At 41.9% G+C, this 25,529-nt stretch overlaps 1 protein-coding gene across 1 annotated transcript in view; it reads left to right on the forward strand.

Moving 5' to 3' along the window:
- Positions 1–3,705: 3,705 nt before the first annotated feature.
- The window catches only part of LOC310784494 (bile salt-activated lipase-like), a gene marked incomplete at both ends in the record, with an annotated part of 61,891 nt that continues 40,067 nt past the window's right edge, over positions 3,706–25,529 (forward strand). Inside the window, 8 exons of the mRNA XM_083645480.1 lie at positions 3,706–3,762; positions 7,086–7,233; positions 8,433–8,552; positions 12,134–12,331; positions 14,236–14,366; positions 15,011–15,118; positions 17,300–17,426; positions 20,586–20,772. Coding sequence (XP_083501606.1) covers positions 3,706–3,762; positions 7,086–7,233; positions 8,433–8,552; positions 12,134–12,331; positions 14,236–14,366; positions 15,011–15,118; positions 17,300–17,426; positions 20,586–20,772 — 1,076 coding nt within the window. The remainder of the gene's footprint in view (positions 3,763–7,085; positions 7,234–8,432; positions 8,553–12,133; positions 12,332–14,235; positions 14,367–15,010; positions 15,119–17,299; positions 17,427–20,585; positions 20,773–25,529) is intronic.

Here is a 25,529-nt window from a genome sequence, read left to right on the forward strand (position 1 = left end):
AATTCAAATAGGGTCGCCTGAAATTTCAAAAAACAAAAACAAAAGAAAAACACTTTTTTTTTCTTTTTCTTTTTTACACCACACACAATTTAAAACTAGCGAAGATGATTAGGGTCACTTGCATTTTTGTTTGTTTTTTGTTTGTTTTGTTCTGAGTTTAAAGTGAAAGTGATCATCTCTAAAATTTCAGTTTTGTTCTCTTGGGTGGCGATGGCGATGAGTGGTAATTGCAGGTGAGATCAAAACTGTCAATGGGCTCACTATCAGATAGTGACTTTTTTATGAAAATGTTTGAGATTATAACTAAATCAGGATTCTGAGAATAAAGGCGGAATTCTGAAAATAAAGTCTCAATTTTGAGATTAAAGTCAGAATTCTGAGGGGGAAAAGAAGCATACATGTGACATCACTGAAGGGCTGCGTTTCCCAAAAGCTTCTTAGCGCTAAGAAATATCATCAAAGTTGCCCAATTGATTTGTACTGCCGCCAGCATCCACGGCTCATCCAACAGGTGTTTCTGCAATCTTCCAGTTTTTCCCTGACATATTCAGGTGTTTGTTGTTTTTCTTCCTTGGAAATGTAAGAGAAGTTCAGTCATCAAGCCTTATTTCCCTACATTGAGTGACGAGCTGCAAGCATTAATTATAGACAAACTGACATCATCATGCATTGAAACTGACAATATGTGGGTATTAACAATGATGTGATAACCAGTGTTTATTATAAATGAATTTCGGGTGCCTTGCCCCCGCGTTTCCTCTCTTCCAGCTGTTGCTTGTTAGTTCGCTTGTCGGCTATATGGATGGCTTAGAGTCTTTTACGATACACCGGGTCATACCAAAAAGTTTGACCAGGAGGGGTGTTGTTGGGGTGTTGTGTATTTTGCCTAATTCCGAAATGCATAAATAAATAAATAAATAAATAAATAAATAAATAAATAAATAAATAAATAAATAAATAAATAAATAAATAAATAAATACATATTTGATCCATTAAAATGTGCATGACCCTTCTCTGGACTCAAAATTAATAACAGTGTACCCTCCCTGAGACTAAATTTTTAAAAGCATCACCGTCCCCTATTTTCATCCAGTGACCCCTTCCATAAATAACCAAGGCCCCCAAGTGAGCCCCGGCAAAAAAGTCCCAAGCAAGAGTCGTACAAGTGTTGCAGAGACATTCCAAAGCCACCTACCAAGGTCTTCATCGATTACATCCGCCGGGGTTTGAAAGCTCGATGCTGCTATACCTCTTTTTAATTCTGTGCCAGTAATGTTATGTTATTTTGTGGGATTGTGTGGGGAAATTGGGTTGGATACACGGAGTATGGTATGAAGTACGCATGAGTAGGCTACCTCAACCACAATCCTGCAGATTGTGGTTGAGGTAGGGGATGAGGAGGCATGAGAAGGAGAGATACCCTACTGCAAAACAACGCAATGTTGAGATTGATTCACCAGTCAGTCACAGGTTCAAGATTCAAGATTCAAGATTCAAGATTCAAGATTCAAGATTTTTATTGTCACTCCGTAGTACAAGTATCACGTGTGAAATTCTTGTGCTGTAGACTCCGTTACAACATAGTGCAAAATAACAGAGCATATACTAGGTGCAGGAAAACAAGAGAAGCAACAAGCAATAAGGCAGTAAAGCCTGGTTTCAAGGCTTCTCACTCTACTGAGACAGCTCTCCTTTCAATCACTGAGGCCCTACACACTGCTAAGGCCTCATCCCTCTCCTCTGTCCTTGTCCTCATTTACTTGTCTGCTGCTTTCGATACAGTTAACCACCAAATCCTTCTCTCCATTCTCTCTGACCTAGGTATCTCAGGATCTGCACACTCCTGGTTTGAAGGAGAGTTCAGTTAACGGTGGGAATGGAGCATCTGTCACGACCAGCCAGGAGCCTGAGACACGATAAGAGCACCTGATAAGGCAATGCTGACTTTATTTATTTATATGTGACCACTCTCTGTCCTGTGTGTTGACCCCAAATATGGCATGAGAGTCGAGATGGATGGAGCACTTGAGTATTTATTCACCTGTACACCGGGACACACAACCAGCAGGTCAGCAATACTGCAAGATTATCAGCAGCTTGCTCCAACCACAGCCTGATGTCATCTTTCTGCTGGTTTTTTTATATATTTTATTTTCAATATTTTATAGAACAATAAACATACAAGACAAACAGGCTCAGACACAGGAAAAGAAGAGAGGGAAAGCAACAATAATAATAATACAAATAACAAAAAAACATACATATTTGACATTTAGCATTGTAACGTGGAGCTACCAGCCGCATAAGGTGTTTATGTGCTTGTAAGAGATATTGCGTATGGGATACTACACAAGGGGTCCTTGGGAACCCAGCCGGGCAAGCCGTCCATCACCCCTAACCTCAGTCAGTAGTCATTCTTAACCTCGTCAAAGTAGGTTAAAAACGGATCCCAGATAGTTGAGAACTTTCCAAATGAGTTGGTTCTCAGGAACCTGAGTCTTTCCATAACAGAGACCATGTCCATCAGTCACACCTGGAAAGAAGGTGAAGAGGAGGACTTCCATTCCTTCAAAATAAGTCTTTTGGCGACAGTTGTCCCCAGTGTCAGGGATTGCTGCACAGCTGTAGGGAAGTTCAGAGAGGACTCCGAGCAGTCAAAGATGGCGAATTCTGCCTCTGGCTGCACGGTTATTTTGTAGGCCTTAGGGTACCAGTAAAATATTTTGGCCCAGAATCCCATTAGTGAAGGGCAAAACCAGAAGGCATGAGATAGCATGCCCTCTGACACCTGACACCTGTCACAGTGGTGAGACAGAAGGTAAGATCTTGTGCAATTTATGCTTGGAGTAGTGAAGACGGTGAGCAACTTTAAATTGGATCAGCTGGTGTCTACTATTAACTGAGCAGAGGGGTGGGAAATCAGCCACGAATTACACAAAATTCGGCACTGCTCTATCTCGGGTTCCCAGCAGCGCACTCCCAAGTTTGAAGTTGATCAGATGAATGGCTATCGAGATAAACCACTTTTTGTGTTGCCAGTAGGTGGCGCTATGCAGAATTGCACGTAATTCAGCTCCCTGCACTCCGTTGAGTAAGCACACTCCCAGAGTTTGAGAAACGGTTCTCAAGATAAACCACTTTTTGTGTTTGCAGTAGGTGGCGCTGTAGCAGGGCACTGCACTCCATCAGGTCTCCCCAAGTTTGAAGTCGATCCGACCAATGGTTCTCGAGATACGCGAAGGACAAAGATACAGACAGACACTGCTGGCATTATAATAGATGACCCAATGCCTAATCATGCTTGTTGTGTTGACGCATTTGACCAAATAGACAAAGATTAAGATTTTCTCGATATTTTTTATTTTATTGTAGTTTATTGTTTCAGTTAGTTTTTTCTTTCTTTGCAAAAGTTTAGTTTTAGTTAACTATATTTAAGGAGCAGGTAACTTTTCACTGAAAACCTGTCGATTAGAGAAGTTTTAATCCTCACTACTGTATATGTTTCTAATGCTTGTCATGTTCAGATCATGCGAGTGTCTACAGACTCAGTTTCCCAGCTGTGGACTTTGTGGAGATAAGAGTTTTCACCGCTGATCGGAGTATAAATACCCAGCTGCACCTGAACTCAGCGGCAGACACACAGGCAGGCAGAGAGACAGGCAGACAGACAAGTTAACAGACAGACATCAGGTTAACAGACAGACATGCTATTGTTACCAGTGCTGCTGGCTCTGTGGCTCGGCTCTGCCTCGGCTGCTAAGGTATTTATTTATTTATTTATTTATTTATTTATTTATTTATTTATTTAGGAACAATGTAGAAGGAGGAGGCATGATGTTAACTAAGGTATTGTGGTTGTATTGAGGCATAATGTTAACTAAGGTAATGTGGTTGTGTTGAGGCATGACATTAGCTAAGGTAATGTGGTTGTGTTGAGGTCTGTTAAGTAAGGTAATGTGGTTGTGTTGAGGCATGACATTAGCTAAGGTAATGTGGTTGTGTTGAGGTCTGTTAAGTAAGGTAATGTGGCTGTGGTGAGGCATAATGTTAACTAAGGTAATGTGGTTGTGTTGAGGCATGATGTTAACTAAGATAATGTGGTTGTGTTGAGGCATGACATTAGCTAAGGTAATGTGGTTGTGTTGAGGTCTGTTAAGTAAGGTAATGTGGTTGTGTTGAGGCATGGTGTTAACAAAGGTATTGTGGTTGTGTTGAGGAATGTTGTTAACTAAAGTAATGTGGTTGTGGTGAGGCAAGATGTTAACTAAGGTAAAGTGCTTGTGTTGAGGCATGTTAACTAACGTATTGTGGTTGTGTTGAGGTATGATGTTAACTAAGGTAATATGGTTGTAAGATATTGTGGTTGTGTTGAGGCACAATATTAAAGGTATACTATGCAACTATTTGATTTAAAAAATAAGTTTTATCCTTATAGAAAAGTTTTCCCTGAAAAACATCAATTCTGACCCACACAATACTGTGGCAGTGTGTTTATGTGGACAGACGCTCATGCCCCCTGCCTGATTTTGGTGCTGTTTAGATTTGTTTGGCTGTGGCCGGGACGTATTTAGGCGGATACATTCCACGAGGTCCATGTGGGTTGTATAGCGACCAGCCAATAACATCGCTCACAGTGCAACAGTCCAGCCAATAGCATCGCTAAGATGTTCTGTGAGTGGATCGTCTTAGCAGAGCGGACTAAACCAGGAAATGGAGCTCCTTCCCAGATCCTTTTGTGAGCTGTTTGGAGCTCATACCACCGTGAAACTATAAGGGGGGAAAAGGTTTAATCCCTGCGTTTCAACTGTTTTCTGGTGCTCTCTCTCCCTATGTATTGTCAAGCTCACTCGCCCACATAAACAGAACACAGCAAAACAATGTCCAACAAAACAACAAAAATACACACAGGGGGCAGCGTCTGTCCACATAAACACATTGCCGTATTGTGTTGTTGTGTGGATCAGAATTCATGTTTTTGAGGGGAAACCTTTCTATAAGGATAAAACATGTTATTGTAATGAAATAGTTGCATACTTTACCTTTAACTAAGGTAATGTGGTTGTAAGGTATTGTGGTTGTGTTGAGGCATAATGTTAACTAAGGTATTGTGGTGAAGTCACTGAGGTTAAGGTTAGAGCAAGCTTACGGTCAAGGCTGTTAATTAAGGGTTAGTTAACTGTTAAACAGGTTAGTTACTGCTTATTAAAGATGCCCTAAAGTCATGTTTTAAGATGTATATAAAATACTCTACTTTGAAAAATAACTTGTTTGATGCTCCCCCTCCCAAACCTTGTTAAAATCCTTAAAAAAAACCAATCAGGGTTAACAGAACTAGCCCAGGGGCTCCCAAACTTAAGAATGCCTGGACCCACTTTGAAATCTGAATTGAAAAACAAGATTTTTGACTTTAGGGGGTCTTTAAGCATTAATGTACCCTTATTGTAAAGTGTCATGTTTATTTGTTACAAATATTTAGTTTTAGTTTAGCTATCAGTATCTTTGGTAGTTCTTTCTACGTGTCATCATGATTTGTGTGTGTGCAGGTGGCAGTATGTGAACAGGCCTGCATCAGAAAGGCTTTTAAAATGTACAGTATTTCCATTCATGTCTCAAGCCGTCCAGCTGCTTTAAAGTGGCTCATCATGACTAGCAGAGAGTTTTTGTTTTTGTTGTGGCAGCCATCTTGATGCCTGAAATCTAACTAATATTTCATACTTTAAAAGTGATAATCTGGAAGATTTTCATGGAAATAAATATCTGTATTGCAACATTTATGAACTTGTGTCTGTGGCGACACTTTCCCCACCCCCTAAACAAACAAAAAGATATCACAAGCGGCGCACAGTTCTTGACATGTTTCCCATCACCCAGCACCCACCAGAGAGGGTAGGCGGAGTAGGAACAGGTTGCTGTTGTTTCCGCGTTATTATGATCCCACTGGAGATTTGGGCAGAACACACCCTGCGTGCCTGCCTATGCAGCAGTCAAGCGCCAGGATTGGCCAGGAGGAGCGAGCCTTTTGTTCCCTTTTGACGGCCCAAATCTCCCACACACACACACACACACACACACACACACACACACACACACACACACACACAGTCTGCGCCCAGCCGCCCACGTGTCATAGCGATCTCCAGTGGAATCCATAAATATGCAACGCTGGCTAACGTCTTCTTCTTTTGAGTTGTGTGGCGGTTGGCATCCAAGTGTTGCATTACCGCCCCCCACTGGCCAACTTGAATGTATTAAGGAGAGGAAGACAAAAATAAAAGCTTCACATCACATAACACTGGTTGGATCTCACTTGCAATTACTGCTCAACAGTGATGATGTCATAATTCACTCTATAGCCGACTGTACAGACTGCACTTTTCACTAAACTCACACATTTTCAAACACTACATAGACATATTATACTGTACTTCAAACCCTTCAGCTACTTCTGCTCTCACTCACAATGTCAAAATATTTGATGTTTGTTTGACACCAGTGTTCCAATTTATTTCCAATTGCAGAGCAAATAGAACGCATTGAATTGGACATCAAGATGGCAGCCACAACAAAAACATTTGCACAACGCAAGTCATGAATAGGCCGGTGATCCTCAAACCTTTTTCATATCAGGGAGCCTGGTTCACATCAGAGCCACAGACCCATTTGATGAGGCTTTGTCTCTCTCAGACCCAAATCTGAGAATGTCTTTAGGTGAATTTGATTTAGTCCAGAACTCCATGACCATGGTGAAGGGAAGACCGGAACAGGCATTCTCCTACATTTTCTGTGTTCACGTTCTATAAATGAAATAATGCTGATGTTTAACAAGGACACCTGGTGCTTCCTGGACCCCATGTTGAGAACCAATGCTATAGGCTACTGGTGATGGAATTGTGTGTGTGTGTGTGTGTGTGTGTGTGTGTGTGTGTGTGTGTGTGTGTGTGTGTGTGTGTGTGTGTGTGTGTGTGTGTGTGTGTGTGTGTGTGTGTGTGTGTGTGTGTGCGTGCGTGCGTGCGTGCGTGCGTGCGTGTGTGTGTGTGTGCGTGTGTGCGTGCGTGTGTGTTTGTGCGTGTGTGCCTGTGTGTAGCTGGGCGTGGTGCAGACAGAGGGGGGCAAGGTGCAGGGGGAGAACCACAATATGGGTTTGTTCCGGTCGGTTGATGTCTTTAAAGGAATCCCCTTCGCCGACGCCCCAGGACGCTGGGAGAAACCCAAACCACACCCAGGATGGGACGGTAACTAATTCACAACTAATAACTAACTAATATAACAAATAATCAATTAACAAATAACTAACTGACTTATATAAAACAAAAAAATTAACTAATAGATATCACCATGAAACTTCGCCAGTTGATTAAAAGCTAAGAGGGAATTTTGGATCTCTTTCTATCACTCCATAAATCAGAAAATACTGTCAACACTCCAAAAAAACACATTTTCAACATGTTTTATTTATTTATTAATAAAATGTTATATACATCAGGCTATGAATGACATATGAACAAACCCCTCAGAATATAGTTAGGAATAAAACAGGAAACTCTCATGTATCTAAGTGCTAATGAAGTGGAGATTTCTGGCTCAGAGAATGAGAAAGGATAAACAGCCATTTTACCCTTTTCATCTGCCATGTGTCGCAACGTACCTTCAGGAAAGTTTTGCTCGAGTGTGACCACAATATCAGTGCCTATGACATCATAAGGATGATTCTGGTCAATAATGATGTCACTGATGACATCACTGATGATGTCATAGACATTGGGAACTTAGAGTCTCTGGGACAGACCTACCTTTTTCCCAGCTTCCTGTACAGCGAGCCTCTCCTGCCACCGTCACTTCCTTTTCCACGTCCGTGCTCCACTGTTTACAGTCTGAATATCCACTCACGCCGCGACTTTGGCGATACTACTATAGTCACAACAACTACATCTCCAGTCATTTCCCACTGTTGTTGTGAGACGAGTGGACGTCTTCTATGCAGTGTGTTTTTGCGTTAATGTTATTAGAAACGGACGCGGAAAAGGAAGTGATGGTGGCAGGTAAGGCGCGCTGTACAGGAAGCCGGGAAAAAAGGTAGGGCTGTCCCAGAGTCCATAAGTACCACAAGAGTTACCATAGTAACCAGCTGGCTATCATAATGAATCTTTGTCCAATAACAAATAAACATCTGTGAGCACTGCAGCACGTCATAACGAGTCTTTGACCAATCAGATGTATGCTTGCAGGATGTCCTAACGAGTCTTTGACCAATAAGATGTGTGCCTGCAGGCTGTCCTAACGTCTTGGACCAATCAGATGTGTGCCGGCAGGCTGTCCTAACGAGTCTTTGATCAATCATGTGTGCCTGGAGGCTGTCCGAGTTTTGACCAATCAGATGTGTGCCTACAGGCTATCCTAATGAGTCTTTGACCAATCACATGTGTGCCTGCAGGCGTGCTGAAGGCGACCAGGTACCAGGAGCGCTGTCTGCAGGTTACGCTGCTGCAGACGAGCACCCAGGGCAGCGAGGACTGTCTGTACCTCAACGTGTTCATCCCACAGAGGCGCAAAGGTAACACACACACAAACACTGTTTTTATGCACATTTTCAATTGAGTGGAGATGTTGCAAATTTGAAAAACCTTCAGATATCCCAAAAAAAGACTTTGGAGGAAGTGGAAAAGTTGTAAAAGGTAAATGTGACAAAGTGCAGTGGAAACACATTAAGCAAATCTTCCGTTGTATTGTTTAACCAAACTCCATTAAAAAACAACACAGTTTCACGTTGCCTTGCTTACTGGCTAAAGTTAGCACCTCGACCATAAAACATGATGAAGGCTTGTAATGAATCATGTCGGCATCACTAAACACACGCAGCACATATTTAGGCACAATTTGAAGGTTTAGACCGCCTGCTGTGTGTTTTAACTGAAGAAGAGACTGCTCAGTGTGTTTTAACTGAAGAAGACTGCTCAGTGTGTTTTAACTGAAGAAGACTGCTCAGTGTGTTTTAACTGAAGAAGACTGCTCAGTGTGTTTTAACTGAAGAAGACTGCTCAGTGTGTTTTAACTGAAGAAGACTGCTCAGTGTGTTTTAACTGAAGAAGACCGCTCAGTGTGTTTTAGCTGAAGAAGACTGCTCAGTGTGTTGTAACTGAAGAAGACCGCTCAGTGTGTTTTAACTGAAGAAGACCGCTCAGTGTGTTGTAACTGAAGAAGACTGCTCAGTGTGTTTTAACTGAAGAAGACTGCTCAGTGTGTTGTAACTGAAGAAGACCGCTCAGTGTGTTGTAACTGAAGAAGACTGCTCAGTGTGTTGTAACTGAAGAAGACTGCTCAGTGTGTTTTAACTGAAGAAGACTGCTCAGTGTGTTTTAACTGAAGAAGACTGCTCAGTGTGTTTTAACTGAAGAAGACTGCTCGGTGTGTTTTAACTGAAGAAGACCGCTCAGTGTGTTGTAACTGAAGAAGACCGCTCAGTGTGTTTTAACTGAAGAAGACCGCTCAGTGTGTTGTAACTGAAGAAGACTGCTCGGTGTGTTTTAACTGAAGAAGACTGCTCAGTGTGTTGTAACTGAAGAAGACCGCTCAGTGTGTTGTAACTGAAGAAGACTGCTCAGTGTGTTGTAACTGAAGAAGACCGCTCAGTGTGTTTTAACTGAAGAAGACTGCTCAGTGTGTTGTAACTGAAGAAGACCGCTCAGTGTGTTGTAACTGAAGAAGACCGCTCAGTGTGTTGTAACTGAAGAAGACCGCTCAGTGTGTTGTAACTGAAGAAGACTGCTCAGTGTGTTTTAGCTGAAGAAGACTGCTCAGTGTGTTGTAACTGAAGAAGACCGCTCAGTGTGTTGTAACTGAAGAAGACTGCTCAGTGTGTTTTAACTGAAGAAGACTGCTCAGTGTGTTTTAACTGAAGAAGACTGCTCAGTGTGTTGTAACTGAAGAAGACTGCTCAGTGTGTTTTAACTGAAGAAGACTGCTCAGTGTGTTTTAACTGAAGAAGACTGCTCAGTGTATTTTAACTGAAGAAGACTGCTCAGTGTGTTGTAAATGAAGAAGACTGCTCAGTGTGTTGTAACTGAAGAAGACTGCTCAGTGTGTTGTAACTGAAGAAGACTGCTCAGTGTGTTTTAACTGAAGAAGACTGCTCAGACTGCTCAGTGTGTTGTAACTGAAGAAGACTGCTCAGTGTGTTGTAACTGAAGAAGACTGCTCAGTGTGTTGTAACTGAAGAAGACTGCTCAGTGTGTTTTAACTGAAGAAGACTGCTCAGTGTGTTGTAAATGAAGAAGACTGCTCAGTGTGTTTATCGGAAGAAGACTGCTCAGTGTGTTTTAACTGAAGAAGACTGCCCAGTGTGTTTTAACTGAAGAAGACTGCTCAGTGTGTTGTAAATGAAGAAGACTGCTCAGTGTGTTGTAACTGAAGAAGACTGCTCAGTGTGTTGTAAATGAAGAAGACTGCTCAGTGTGTTGTAACTGAAGAAGACTGCTCAGTGTGTTTTAACTGAAGAAGACTGCTCAGTGTGTTGTAAATGAAGAAGACTGCTCAGTGTGTTTTAACTGAAGAAGACTGCTCAGTGTGTTGTAACTGAAGAAGAAGACTGCTCAGTGTGTTTTAACTGAAGAAGACTGCTCAGTGTGTTTTAACTGAAGAAGACTGCTCAGTGTGTTGTAACTGAAGAAGACCGCTCAGTGTGTTTTAACTGAAGAAGAAGACTGCTCAGTGTGTTGTAACTGAAGAAGACTGCTCAGTGTGTTTTAACTGAAGAAGACTGCTCAGTGTGTTTTAACTGAAGAAGACTGCTCAGACTGCTCAGTGTGTTGTAACTGAAGAAGACCGCTCAGTGTGTTGTAACTGAAGAAGAAGACTGCTCAGTGTGTTGTAACTGAAGAAGACTGCTCAGTCTGTTTTAACTGAAGAAGACTGCTCAGACTGCTCAGTGTGTTGTAACTGAAGAAGAAGAAGCTCAGTGGAGTATCTGTAGGCCCAGTTGAAGAGTGCTGCCTGTTAGTCCATTTTATGGTGTACTGTAGCTTTAATGATTTTCATTATGTCACAGCACCATCGCCGTCAGCGTGACGTGAGCATCATGTGAACCAGGCTGTCAGACTGTAGAGTGAGTGGAGCTTACCTGATTAGCTTGGTGCCCCCGCCTCGCCGACCCACCTGTTTGTTTCTCGCGATCTCGCGCTCCTTCGTTCACCAGCACGCCGTCTCGGTGAACAAACTCTAGTTCTGTTTTAGACATAAATGCTCTATTCCATTTGTACTGGGAGCTGGGGATTTCACGGTTCAAAGGTCAGGAACGCCCTCGGATTTTCTCCGCCAAACTCCTCACCGGCTCCGATCTAAAAAATCCAAGATGGCAGCTCTGCCCTTCAACAGTAGTTAAAAGCACTTGTCTTAATTGTGTCTCATTACATCAGTTGTACACACAGTACTGTCTAATTTATATCTTGTCCGTTGCGCAAAATACCGCAAAATGTGTTGTTATCAACTGTTAGTGCTAACAAAGGCTAGCCTAGCTAGAGCTAACCCTGGCTGGTTTCCCTGCTAAAATGGTTTCCCAATGTTAAATGGAATGCCAACATCTCAGGTGTGATGTCACTCACCTGAATATTCCTAGTTCCCAATGCAAATGGAATGGAGCAAAACACACGGACGTAACATGAAAACAAGACGGTTCCAAACATAGTCAAGAAACTAGTGACTTGGCAGTCGCAACCGGCCGTCGCCATCTTTACTTGGGGTAAAGAGGTCAGAGAGAGGGCAAACTCTGACTTGGAAGCCTTCTTAAAGACTTCGGCATCACGTAAAAAAAACATAAGCTTCACCCACTTTTGATTGACAGCCATTAATACCAATCCATGAGGGAGGTGACCGTGACACATAGACCTTGGTCGCTGCCTGCGAAACAATGGCATGTATCAATTCCTAATATTCACATTGTGGAAACGTGCATGTTTTCACATTTTCTTTTGCTGTTTTTCTGAAAATTTCACTCACTTTCACTTCCCCTCTCTATCCCTCTCTGTCTCCCTCCCTCTCTCTCTGTCTCCCTCTTTCTCCTCTCTCCCTCCCTCTCTCTGTCTCCCTTTCTCTCTCCCTCTCTCTCTGTCTCCCTTTCTCTCTCCCTCTCCCCTCTCTCAGTGTCGACTAACCTAGCGGTGATGGTGTATCTGTTCGGGGGGGCGTTCTTGCTGGGTGCATCTAATGACGTGGCCATCCTGGGAGACTCGCTGTACGACGGGAAGGAGCTCGCCGACCGTGGCGGGGTCATCGTTGTCACCGTCAACTACCGGGTCGGCACGCTTGGCTTCCTCAGCACTGGAGACCACAGGCTGCCAGGTCACACACACACACACACACACAAACACACACACACACACACGCACACACACACACAGACACGGATGCACGCACACGCACGCACACACACACGTAGTTCCGGGTATGTATTTGCTTCGAAAATGACTGTTTCTCGTAATTTTGGATTATGGTAAGTACACGAGTCATGTGTTTTGGGGCTGTTGGAATGTGTATTCTTGGTGACTGAACGGGGGTACCTAGGTACAGTAGGTACCGTTGACTACCATTGTGACTACCATTGTAACTACCATTGTGCTAAGCTCACTAGCAGGAGGGGCGCCTTGCTACTTTGTACTGCAGAGAAGAGAAGGGTATGTTCTCCTCTTACTATCGGGAATATAGCAAATGGGCAAATCTCCCAAAATGTTGGCATGTTCCTTTAAATGCATGATAAGGTCTGTGGTTAACAAAGGTTTATGGGAGTGGAAATCTACGTTCAACAAGACAAGCTTCACAACGAGGGCCACTTGTATGACTTTTGAAGCATAAATGCGTTTTTTTTTATGTGATTTTCAGAAAACGCTTCAAAAGTCATAAAAGTGGCCCTCGTTTGGGAAGATTGTCTTGTTGAACACAAATTTCCACTCCCATAAAATCCCATTCTGAAATCCCATAGCCGTTTCCCCTTGGGAACATGGCTGCCATTTCTGGGTAAGCCTACAAAAATATGTCATCCCTGCAGTAGGGACTTTTGGTCACTTTTTGGTTTGATGGGAGTGGCCAGCCCTAGAACTAGAGTTATAAAGTCACGCACTCCTCTGGGTTCGGCTTGGGACCTAGAAGAGATTTCATTCCCCGTTCATTTTCTCATAGACGTTTAGTAAAATGCTTATAAAAATAGTTTTACTGGGTCAAACCAAGTGATTCAGCTATATTCAGAATCAGGAGAGAACATAGGACATTTCTGTGGGAAAAAAACAAACTCTCAGTCTGTGTTTCTGTCTAATCTGTGGACAGATAAACTGTGTTAGCTCAGCTGCTCTCTCCGTCTCATTCCCTCTGACTTCACACACTCACCATGAAGTTCTACATGTCAATTATCAGCAAACACCAAAAACCACCTGCTGAAAAACAAACAAAATATGAACGGCTATAGTGTGGCGTTTTGCTATGAAAGCATATCATTTGGTACATTTATAGCCAAAGGCATTCCAAAAAGAACTTGATATGGAGGAACCATGAATTTAGACCCAAAAGAAGAAGAAGAAAAAATAGGCTGTCAGTCTGTGGCCGCAAAATTAAATATGTTTTTCCCCTTCTAAATTCATGGTGCCACCCATATCCAATTCTTTTGGAATGCCTTTGGCTACATATTATATGATTTTTATCACACAATGAACAATTGTTAAGCTGCCCTATTATAGGAAGACTTCGTCCCCCAAAGAATGAAAATGATGTTGTCATCATCTATGTCGTTACTGTCCTTTTTATTACTTCCTTGTTTTTGTATGTATGGAACTCTCTGCATCTATGTCTCCTGTGATTCTATGTGATTCTATGTGAGCACTTCTGCACCAAGACAATTTCCAATCAACCATGTGTTGAAATGGCAAATAAAGTTATATTCTATTCTATTCTATTCTATTCTATTCTATTCTATTCTATCCCCCCCTCCCCTCATGCCAAATTAAACCCAGGTGAACTGTGTTAGAACACATACTAACACACAGAGGTTGCCAGTAGTTTGACTTTATTTTATTTTATTTTGTTTATTTTAATTTTATTTATTTAATTTAATTTTATCTTGATTAATTTGATTAATTTTAGTTTATTTTATCTTGTTTAATTTTATTTAATTTTATTTTAGTGAGTTTGTTTTTTATTTTATACATTTGTTCTGTTATTGTTGTTATTGACGTTAGTGTGTTTACTGTATTTCTCAGGCAACTTTGGTCTGTGGGACCAGCAGGCCGCCCTGGCCTGGGTCCACAGGAACATCCGGGCGTTTGGAGGAAACCCCGACAACATTACGCTGTTTGGCCAATCAGCCGGAGCCGCCAGCGTCAGTTTCCAGGTCTGTGTGTGTGTGTGTGTGTGTGTGTGTGTGTGTGCGCACACGAGCTATGACTGATTCATTATACTTGTGCAACACTCTGCTACACTGTCAATATCTGAAATCCATGTGCAATACCAATACTCCAGTAATAATTCCAACACTGCTGCTCATGCACCTTGGACACATTTTTGTTAAACAACAAACTTAGGTTGTCAAGACTGTTTATATGTATTCTGCTTATATAAATATATGTGAATCTTTGTATATTCCTTATATCTTATTTGTTTATATTCTATATTTGTCTTGAATATTTATTCTAATCTAATCACATGCTCATGAGCACCAATCACACAAGACAATTTCCTTTTATGTGAAAACATACCTTGGCGAATAAAATAATTCTGATTCTGATTCTGTTAAGCGATGCATTGTTGGCTATGCTGACCTATGTCTGTTTGACCATGTCTGAACTTATTTATAGTCAGATTGTTGTATCCTTTTCTTTTACATTTTTATATGTGTAAATAAAGAAACAAAATGACTGGAAAAACAGGGGTTTAGAGCTTCTCTGTGTTCGGTCTCATGATGCTTGTCTGTCTGTTTCTTTCTCTGCCTGTCTATCTGTCTGTCTCTCCATCCATATACCTGTTTTCCCCCTCCAGATGCTGTCTCCCCACAGTAAAGGGTTATTCCGCAGAGCGATCTCTCAGTGCGGTGTGGCTCTAAGCCCCTGGGCTCTGCAGAGGAACCCCATGACCCTCACCAAGAAGGTGCAGGACTCATTGTCTCCTCCACTGTCTCCTTCACTCCTCCACTGTCACCTCCACTGTCTGAACACTTTAACCATCTGTCTGATTGGCTGCAGAGTGTCCATTATTTTCTGATAATGTACACCTATTAAGTAGTTCCAGTCAGACTGTCTGTTCACCTTTTCCAAATGAATATTTATCAGCCTATCAGCCTCACATTAGCAATTTACAACACTGTCTGTAGTCAGTTAGCTGCAGTTACCCATGAACACCACAGGATGGTGATGTAGCCTAACACACAAACTGCAAGACGCCATCTGAACTTCCTGATTGCCTACCTTCACATAAGCGACCATCTCTCATGACCATATTCAACTCACTACTTCAGGCTGACAGAGCCTCATCGTCTCATCGTTCGGGATTTCTTTTTTGTGGGGGGCAATAACATTTCTGGTTAGCTAGCTTGTCTTGCTAACCATACTGTCAATTACAGTTACTGTTTGTCAACCACGCGCAATGTTATTGACTTATAACGACGCATAACGTTAGCTTTAGCTTTTCTGAGCCAAAGGGTTCTATCTCTAAACTGAGCGGACCAGCATTCCCTGCGAGAATTGGATCCCCACCATATTTTGGGCTGTTTTGACTTAAAAACAGTGGGATGCAAACTCGGCAGGTACAAACCGCTGAGATTTGCATCCCCCTGGAGAGACCCTCCTGGCCTGGACTCGCAGGTCACCTCTACCCGGTTTTTAAGCACCAAAATCGGCCTCCATGAGCCAGGACAGACCCCCCTGGCCCCTCACACTCCACCTCACTTCTACCCCAATTGAAGTCAAAACAGCCCAAAATATGGTAAAATAACGTTCATATCTATCCACCTTATTTTTGTGAGGCTCCAGCTGTAAAATAATTCTGGGAGCAATATCCGGTCTAGAACGTGAGCAGCTGTGTTTACGCTGGCTTGACGCTGCCTGGATAGTACCTACTCTGCACTGCAGCCCATGACTGCAGCGCGTGCCTCCTCGCATCGCATTTCCTTGTCTAACTCCGACGTTAAAAGTTTGCTCGTCACAAAATAACACTTGTTTTGGGAATGTAGCCTAATGATGTTATCTATCACATCCACTAACCTGTTGCTCGTTGAACAAGTCGGCATTTATCAGCTCAGCTGCACCGTTTACAGACGGGTACATTAGACGGGCTGTGTTGTGTCAAGCTAGACGTAACGGGGGAAGAGGACAGCAGAAGGAAGCAGCACCCATGGTGCATCATGGCCGCCAGAAATAAGGTGGATAGACCAGATCATTTGATGATTGACGATCATATGATATCATTTTTAAACAGTATGCTGCAGTAGAATTCATTACAACGTGCTCATGCGAGGTGGGGATGCAATTCTCACCGGTGGGGGGGGGGGTCATGGCAGAATTCAGCATAACACCGGCTCAAATCAAAGGTTTGTCCTGCTTACTGGGGGAGCGTACCTATGTTCCCCGGGTCCTATATTCCCCGGGTCCTATGTTCCCCGTTTTTGTGGGACCGAACCTAACCTCCCCCAGACCCTAACCCAAAACCTAACCTCTCCCACCCCCTACGCCTAAACCTAACCTCCCCCAGACCCTAACCCAAAACCTAACCTCTCCCAGGGAACATAGCGGGGTTCTATGTTCCCCGGTCCCACAAAAACGGGGAACATAGGACCCGGGGAACATAGGACCCGGGAAACATAGGGATGACCCCCTTACTGGAACAGTGTACACCGGTTCCACTGCATGAGATGGGATGATGATTGTTGCAGGTAGTAGTTGGTTATGACTTTGGATTGAAAAATTCAAAATGCATGAAAATATAAATGAATGGTCTTAATTTTGTTTCTGAGGGAAGTGACCATGGTATAAGCGGTTTAATGCACTTCGGGGTGTACATGATCACAAATTGATTGTGATCAAATTGAATTGGGCAACCATCGCATCATCCATTAATTCCTGATAATGGACACCTCGTCTGGCATTAACCCTTACTTATGAGATAGATTTGCTGTGTAAATTACAGTAAGATCCACATAACGGAGCCATTGTCAGGAAAATTGGAAAACAGAAAACAGAAATATCCTGTAACAAATCAATCTGTACTGGTTTTACTTGTCTTGTGACTCTGAAGACTCTTCCCGTGTTGAAAGTCTCCCGTTTCCCCGCGCAGATTGCCCGGAAGGTCGGCTGCAAAACCATCAACGAGGACGAGATGCTGACGTGTCTGAAGATGAGTGACCCGGTCGCCGTCACCATGGCTGGGAAAATCAACCTGCTGCAGTTGGTCACCGGCCAAGGTCAGAACGGCCCAGCCGACCCTGAAGGCCTCATCTGCTTCCATAGGCCGTTAGTTTGTTATAGAGAGCCGCAGGAATGAGTCCAGAAAACATAGATGCTAACACTTCCAGGTTCTTCACTGTTTCTGCCTATGGGTTTTGAATGGGTTTTTGGCGCGATGCTTGAAATGAGGTCTGTGGTTAACGCAAGCTTATTCAAACGCGAACCTGTGTTCAGCAGGATAATCTTCACACATGAGGACCACTTTTATGAGGCGTTCCGACTACAAAAATACGTCATCCCTGCGCCTGCGGTACTCTATTTAGTTAGTTTGTTAGTCACACTGTAACATTGACTTTGTGCCACTAGGGGGCGGCACTGACAATGAATGGGGACTCGGTGGAAAAGCAATCCTGTAATAAGAATGCAAAGTGTCTGTGAGCACCCCTGTGGGTGATCTAACGGAGCCACATTTTAATGAGGTAATTAGGGCTGACTAAATGGGCAAAAATGGCTAATTAGTGGCCAAAATGAGTGAACACAGGTTCAGCACCATGGAGAGCTCCATTCGTTAGCTACTAATGGAAGACACCTGAGTGGAGGAGCACAGAGTTGGATTCAGCCAGGGAAGCGGACTATCTGGGGAGAGAGAGGAGAGGCTGCATGGCAACTCTGAGAGCGAGACCTGACTAAATGTCCAGTCACACAGGGACGGGTATTCAGCTGGCACAGTTAAACTGACGTTGACATACAGTACAGTACTAAACCACAGAGTATGTCACTCACTACATACAGACACATACATACATACAGTACTAAACCACAGAGTATGTCACTACATACAGACACATACATACATACATACATACATACATACATACAGTACAGTACTAAACCACAGAGTATGTCACTACATACAGACACATACATACAGTACAGTACTAAACCACAGAGTATGTCACTACATACAGACACATACATACAGTACAGTACTAAACCACAGAGTATGTCACTACATTCAGACACATACATACAGTACAGTACTAAACCACAGAGTATGTCACTCACTACATACAGACACATACATACAGTACAGTACTAAACCACAGAGTATGTCACTCACTACATACACACACATACATACAGTACAGTACTAAACCACAGAGTATGTCACTACATACACACCCATACATACAGTACAGTACTAAACCACAGAGTATGTCACTCACTACATACAGACACATACATACAGTACAGTACTAAACCACAGAGTATGTCACTCACTACATACAGACACATACATACAGTACAGTACTAAACCACAGAGTATGTCACTCACTACATATAGACACATACATACAGTACAGTACTAAACCACAGAGTATGTCACTCACTACATACAGACACATACATACAGTACAGTACTAAACCACAGAGTATGTCACTCACTACATATAGACACATACATACAGTACAGTACTAAACCACAGAGTATGTCACTCACTACATACAGACACATACATACAGTACAGTACTAAACCAGAGTATGTCACTCACTACATACAGACACATACATACAGTACAGTACTAAACACAGAGTATGTCACTCACTACATACAGACACATACATACAGTACAGTACTAAACACAGAGTATGTCACTCACTACATACAGACACATACATACATACAGTACTAAACCACAGAGTATGTCACTCACTACATACAGACACATACAGTACAGTACAGTACTAAACCACAGAGTATGTCACTCACTACATATAGACACATACATACAGTACAGTACTAAACCACAGAGTATGTCACTCACTACATACAGACACATACATACAGTACAGTACTAAACCAGAGTATGTCACTCACTACATACAGACACATACATACAGTACAGTACTAAACACAGAGTATGTCACTCACTACATACAGACACATACATACATACAGTACTAAACCACAGAGTATGTCACTCACTACATACAGACACATACATACAGTACAGTACTAAACACAGAGTATGTCACTCACTACATACAGACACATACATACAGTACAGTACTAAACACAGAGTATGTCACTCACTACATACAGACACATACATACAGTACAGTACTAAACCAGAGTATGTCACTCACTACATACAGACACATACATACAGTACAGTACTAAACACAGAGTATGTCACTCACTACATACAGACACATACATACAGTACAGTACTAAACACAGAGTATGTCACTCACTACATACAGACACATACATACAGTACAGTACTAAACACAGAGTATGTCACTCACTACATACAGACACATACATACAGTACAGTACTAAACCAGAGTATGTCACTCACTACATACAGACACATACATACAGTACAGTACTAAACACAGAGTATGTCACTCACTACATACAGACACATACATACAGTACAGTACTAAACCAGAGTATGTCACTCACTACATACAGACACATACATACAGTACAGTACTAAACACAGAGTATGTCACTCACTACATACAGACACATACATACATACAGTACTAAACCACAGAGTATGTCACTCACTACATACAGACACATACATACAGTACAGTACTAAACACAGAGTATGTCACTCACTACATACAGACACATACATACAGTACAGTACTAAACACAGAGTATGTCACTCACTACATACAGACACATACATACAGTACAGTACTAAACCAGAGTATGTCACTCACTACATACAGACACATACATACAGTACAGTACTAAACACAGAGTATGTCACTCACTACATACAGACACATACATACAGTACAGTACTAAACACAGAGTATGTCACTCACTACATACAGACACATACATACAGTACAGTACTAAACACAGAGTATGTCACTCACTACATACAGACACATACATACAGTACAGTACTAAACACAGAGTATGTCACTCACTACATACAGACACATACATACAGTACAGTACTAAACACAGAGTATGTCACTCACTACATACAGACACATACATACAGTACAGTACTAAACCAGAGTATGTCACGACATACAGACACATACATAGAGTAGTACTCTACTTTGCAGAGAAGTCAAATGCAAATATTTTATTCTGCCGACTGGGTTGCCAACCATGTAGTGACAGCACCCCCCACCCCCGCAGGTCCAGTTCTGGACCTTCTGGAACTTGCTCCGGTGATAGATGGTGACTTCGTCCCAGACGAGCCTAGCAGGCTGTTCCACAACGCGGCCGGGGTCGACTACCTGGCCGGGGTCAACAGCGCGGACGGACACCTGTTTGCTGGCGTCGACGTCCCCTCCATCAACAAGAAGCGAGCCAACACCACTGTGTGAGTGCCCCCACACTGTCTGCTGTAGGGACTTTTATTTTGAAATAGAAAACAGCCAGGCCCATCTACGGAGCCAGAGAATGGCCATCAGGAGAAAATTATGTATGTACTGTAATGTGCACGATATGCAATTCCAGCTCTTGTTTTATGCTTCCATGCGCACGAGATACAATTCGTCCCCTTGATTATATACATACATATACACATATATATATATATATATATATATATATATATATATATATATATATATATATATATATATATATATATATATATATATATATATATATAATATATATATATACATATATAATCATCCATGCACTAGAAGCCACTGAGACTAACAATTTAGTGAACACTAGTTAGTGAGCGGCTAACTATGTTAATGCAGGAAAGGTAAAGGCATAATGACAGATGAAAAAAGACAAGACCATTGGGAATATCAACATTTTCCTCCTCTTTTTTACAATATATGAACTTTCTATCACAAGACACATCACAAGTTGTGACAACTTGACGCTTTCAGAAATTTCAACTTAGCAACATGTTAATACCACATGAGGTATGTTAATATATAAGCCTATTCAGTGTAAACAGATAATGGATGTTAACATACTAAATCCTTACTAGGCCTATCTACAATCACTAAAAGGTGCCTTTTAACTCATTCTCCGCCAGGGTTTTGAGAATAAGTCACTAGCCACCGCCAGGATTTTTGATAATTTTCATTAATTTTCCAAGACCCACAGAATATTTTATTCTATGACTACGTAGGGGCCTTTGCTCTTTATTCTTTACATCAATGATTTTGTCAACTCCTCTAAATTATTGCATAAAGTGATATTTGCTGATGATACAAACTTATTCCTGTCCCATCATGATTCACATGAGCTTCAAGATCTACTCAATGTTGAACTCAAACAAGTGGATACTTGGTTCAAATGTAATAAATTGTCGTTGAATATCAGTAAAACCAATTTCATTATATTCCACTCTAACAAAAAATCAGTGGATCATATCCACCTCAATATAGATGGAAGGGAGTTGACAAGAGTAGGATCAACAAAATTCTTGGGGGTCCTCATTGACGAGTCAATCAACTTCAAATGTCATATTGATCATCTGTTAACAAAACTGTCTAAATATGTTGGTCTATTTTTCAAACTCCGTCATTTTCTTCCTTTATCTACTCTCCTGATCTTGTACAAAACCCTGTTTGAGCCACACATTAATTACTGTAACATCATATGGTGTAACACATTCCCCAGCTATCTGAAGAAACTAGAAAGCTTACAAAAGAAAATAATACGTGCCGTATCCTGGTCGGATTTCAACGCACCCACATGTTCCCTCTTCCATAGCTATAATCTTTTGAGGCTTGCTGAGTTTAATATTCACCAAAACGCAATCATAATGTACCAAGTTGTCCATAACCTAAATCCAAGACTCTCCAAGCTCATCCCAGTCAACCGCCCCGCTCATTCCTTTAACACCAGAAATACACATCTTATTTATGGTAAGAAAAGACGACTGAAATGCACCAGTTTAAGTATAACCAATAGAGGGCCGCGGATCTGGAATGGGCTTGATGAGAGCTTGAAAACAACTCCATCCATCTCTGTTTTCAAGAAAAAAATGAAAGAACAACTGCTTAACCTGTATGTATAGTAATATAGTATATTATGATACATAGTATATATAATATATAATGTATATGATATATAGCATGGTATATGGTATTGATATGTATTATAAGTATACTTATACTTATCCATTGATCTGGGATTGTTTTGTTTGTTTTGTTTGTTACTTGTCCTGCTGTGTAATTGTTGTTTTTGTTATACTGTACGCAGTAACTTGTATTTAAGTTGTGCTCTAAGTCATTGCTCAGGCTCCTGCCATAAGCTTTAAGTAGCTTCTTTGGAGACCTGGCACTCCACACATTTGTATCTTGATGTTTATCTACATGTCAATTGTTTGTGTGTGTGGGGGGCGAAATAAATCTGAATCTGAATCTGAAAAGACTGAATATCCCAAAAGAAAGCAGAGAGCCTCGACTTTCATATGATAAAAAGTTTGATTCTACCATCATCCGTTCTTTAGTTATCGACACCTGAATGTAGGTTGTTTTCACCAAAAAGAGAAGGCTCTGACCAGAAAGCGGAGCAAATGGCATTTTTTTCTCAAATTAAGTTATCTTCACGGATCCTGACCTGAATAAATGTCTTTGATGGTGGATACTGGCGGTGTTACACTCAACTATGAACCCCATAATTATTTTGTTTCCCCTTCCGGTCAAACTCGCCCATGGGCACAGCTTTTACCGTAACACCGGTGTGAGAAAGATTCACCCCGCTATTGAGATGGAAGCACGGGGTTGCGCGTTTGTCTTGCGCGGGGGGGGGGGGGGGGGGGGGGGGCGACTGGTTGTCTGTGTAGCCTACTGTATGTCAGGGGCAATCTACCGGCTGATATTTACACGGCGTCAAGAGTTTTGGAACTGGATTACTAATTCCTGAGGAGAAGTGACTTATGGACGTGTTGCGTGCAGGTTGCGTGGTGCGTAGTGAAAACAAAATCCTTCCCGGGACTTCTGCCTCCGCACAGTGCCACTCTGTTGTTGTACTGGCGAGTAGCCTATAAGAGTTCCGGTCACGATATATGAATATATACAAATTTTGACGTATAGCATTCAAAATAAAAGCGACGCAATGTATGGCGGAAGATCCGCGCTGTACAGGAAGCCTAAAAGAACGTACGGCTGTCCCAGAGTCTGTTTACGTGCCGAAATAGACTCTGGTTTCCTAGATTGGTAAATAATGGACCTAATATCGGTCAGCTCAGTATCAGCTGCTCGCCAGCTAGTCTCTTAGAACAGACGAGTTGGCTTCCGCAATTTTCAAATGCTTCCGCCATACCGTCTGTAATTCGTGGGGGAGAAGCATGCGCCAACCGGAATGGGAAGCAGAAAGGCGGGTCTTCCGCTCATTAGTCCAATCAGAATTTTTTTAAGGCGGGTCTTCCGCTCATTAGTCCAATCAGAATTTTTTTTCGTGGACACACGTGTCGTGATTGGTCGGATTCCGTCGAACTTCCTTCCAGTCTGAAAGTTTTTTTCCCAACTTCCTTGTGCATGTTCTGGGGGTGTAACGTACAGACTGTTTAGCTGCATTCGCCGGATGTAGATGAGACAGTCTGTTTTAAGAGACTACTCGCCAGCAGGTCTCAGGCTTCACACAGTTTCAGTTCCTCTTTAAAGGAACAGTTCATCCAAAAATGAAAATGGTGTCACGCTCTGCTCCCCTCATGCCAGTGTAAACACAGGTGAAGTTAGCTCCTCCCCCTCATGCCAGTGTTTCCATCTCTGACCAGTAAAGTGAGGTTTGCGCTAAAAGGGAAAAGTGCAAAACGAACAGTTCTCCAATCTTCAGCACAAAGGTCAAATGAAATTCATTTTGTCAAGAGTCTGTAATTCAAACTTGAAATTCACATGTGAGCGTACACATACACACACACACACGCATGCACACACGCACGCACGCACACACACACACACACACACACACACACACACACACACACTTTTGTTGCTGTCGTCCTAATTTGGTCAGATGCGGTTAGCTACTGTTGTCCATGTAATGTTTACAATCAGTTTAATGGTAGAAAAGTCAAGTATAACTTATCTTTCTAGCGACATTATCATTCTAATGAATCATTCCCTTTCGATTTGTCTTAACGAGATGATGGACTATAGAGATCGCTCATTCCAGGCTCGGCCAAAAGTATCAAGTGGTACTCTTGCAGTCTCCTAAATGGGCTTGGTCAGCTCTCCCCTTGAATTGTGGTGCTAACCTAGCAAGCTAACTTTAGCTAGAGATGCAGAGTTTCCAAAACTCCACACACACCACACATAAACACAAAGCTGCCCCTTGTTCGCTCAATCTAGTTGTAACTAAGAGATCCACATAAGTTTTTCCCCAACCACAGATTTAGCTACGTACGACTGTGAACTTCACATGTAGCATTAGCTAATCGCTACCTGCTAACGTTAGCACTTGATTCCAAATCTCGGGAGAGTGAGTTGCTGAGGGAAGGACAAGTCTCCAACAAAATTAATGTTCTCCTGATCTGTCTGTCTGAAAATATCATTTTAGTGTCCAAACGTTCAGATTATATGTAGCTTGTGGAGAATGGCCCCAATAGTTTGGTGACTATGGAGCAAAAATAATCAAGTCATAATCTGAGATCGCATTCACTTCCTCCCAATGACTCCAATAGAGAACTGCAGGAATGAGTCCGGAAGTATACTTCCGGGTTCATCAGGCAAAAAGTGAATAAGGTTTAGAATGGGGATTTCACTTAAATGCATAAAATAAGGTTCGCAAAAGTTTATAGGTAACGCGAATTTGGGTTTAGCATGATAATCTTCACAAACATTAATAACTTTTATGACTTTTGGAACGTAAATGCATTTTTTTTAAACGCAAATTTTAGAAAACACTTTAAAAGGCATAAAAGTTTCATTTCATTTATTGAGTTTAAAATGACAGGGACAGTGCACATTAATAAACATTTCTGTAAATGCGCCAGTTTAACCAGCTTGGCTAATTTTCAACCGTAGTCCCTGGGCAGTAAGGTGGTAGAAACTGCTCAAACAAAAAGTACATACAGACAGGAACAGCAATACTGTACCTATAGTGCAACATCACATACAATCACATTAAATACATATACAATAAGGAATAGTACATAGA

This window comes from Poromitra crassiceps (genome assembly GCF_964638095.1).
Source record: "Poromitra crassiceps genome assembly, chromosome: 10".
In the NCBI taxonomy this organism is placed as follows: Eukaryota; Metazoa; Chordata; class Actinopteri; order Beryciformes; family Melamphaidae; genus Poromitra; species Poromitra crassiceps.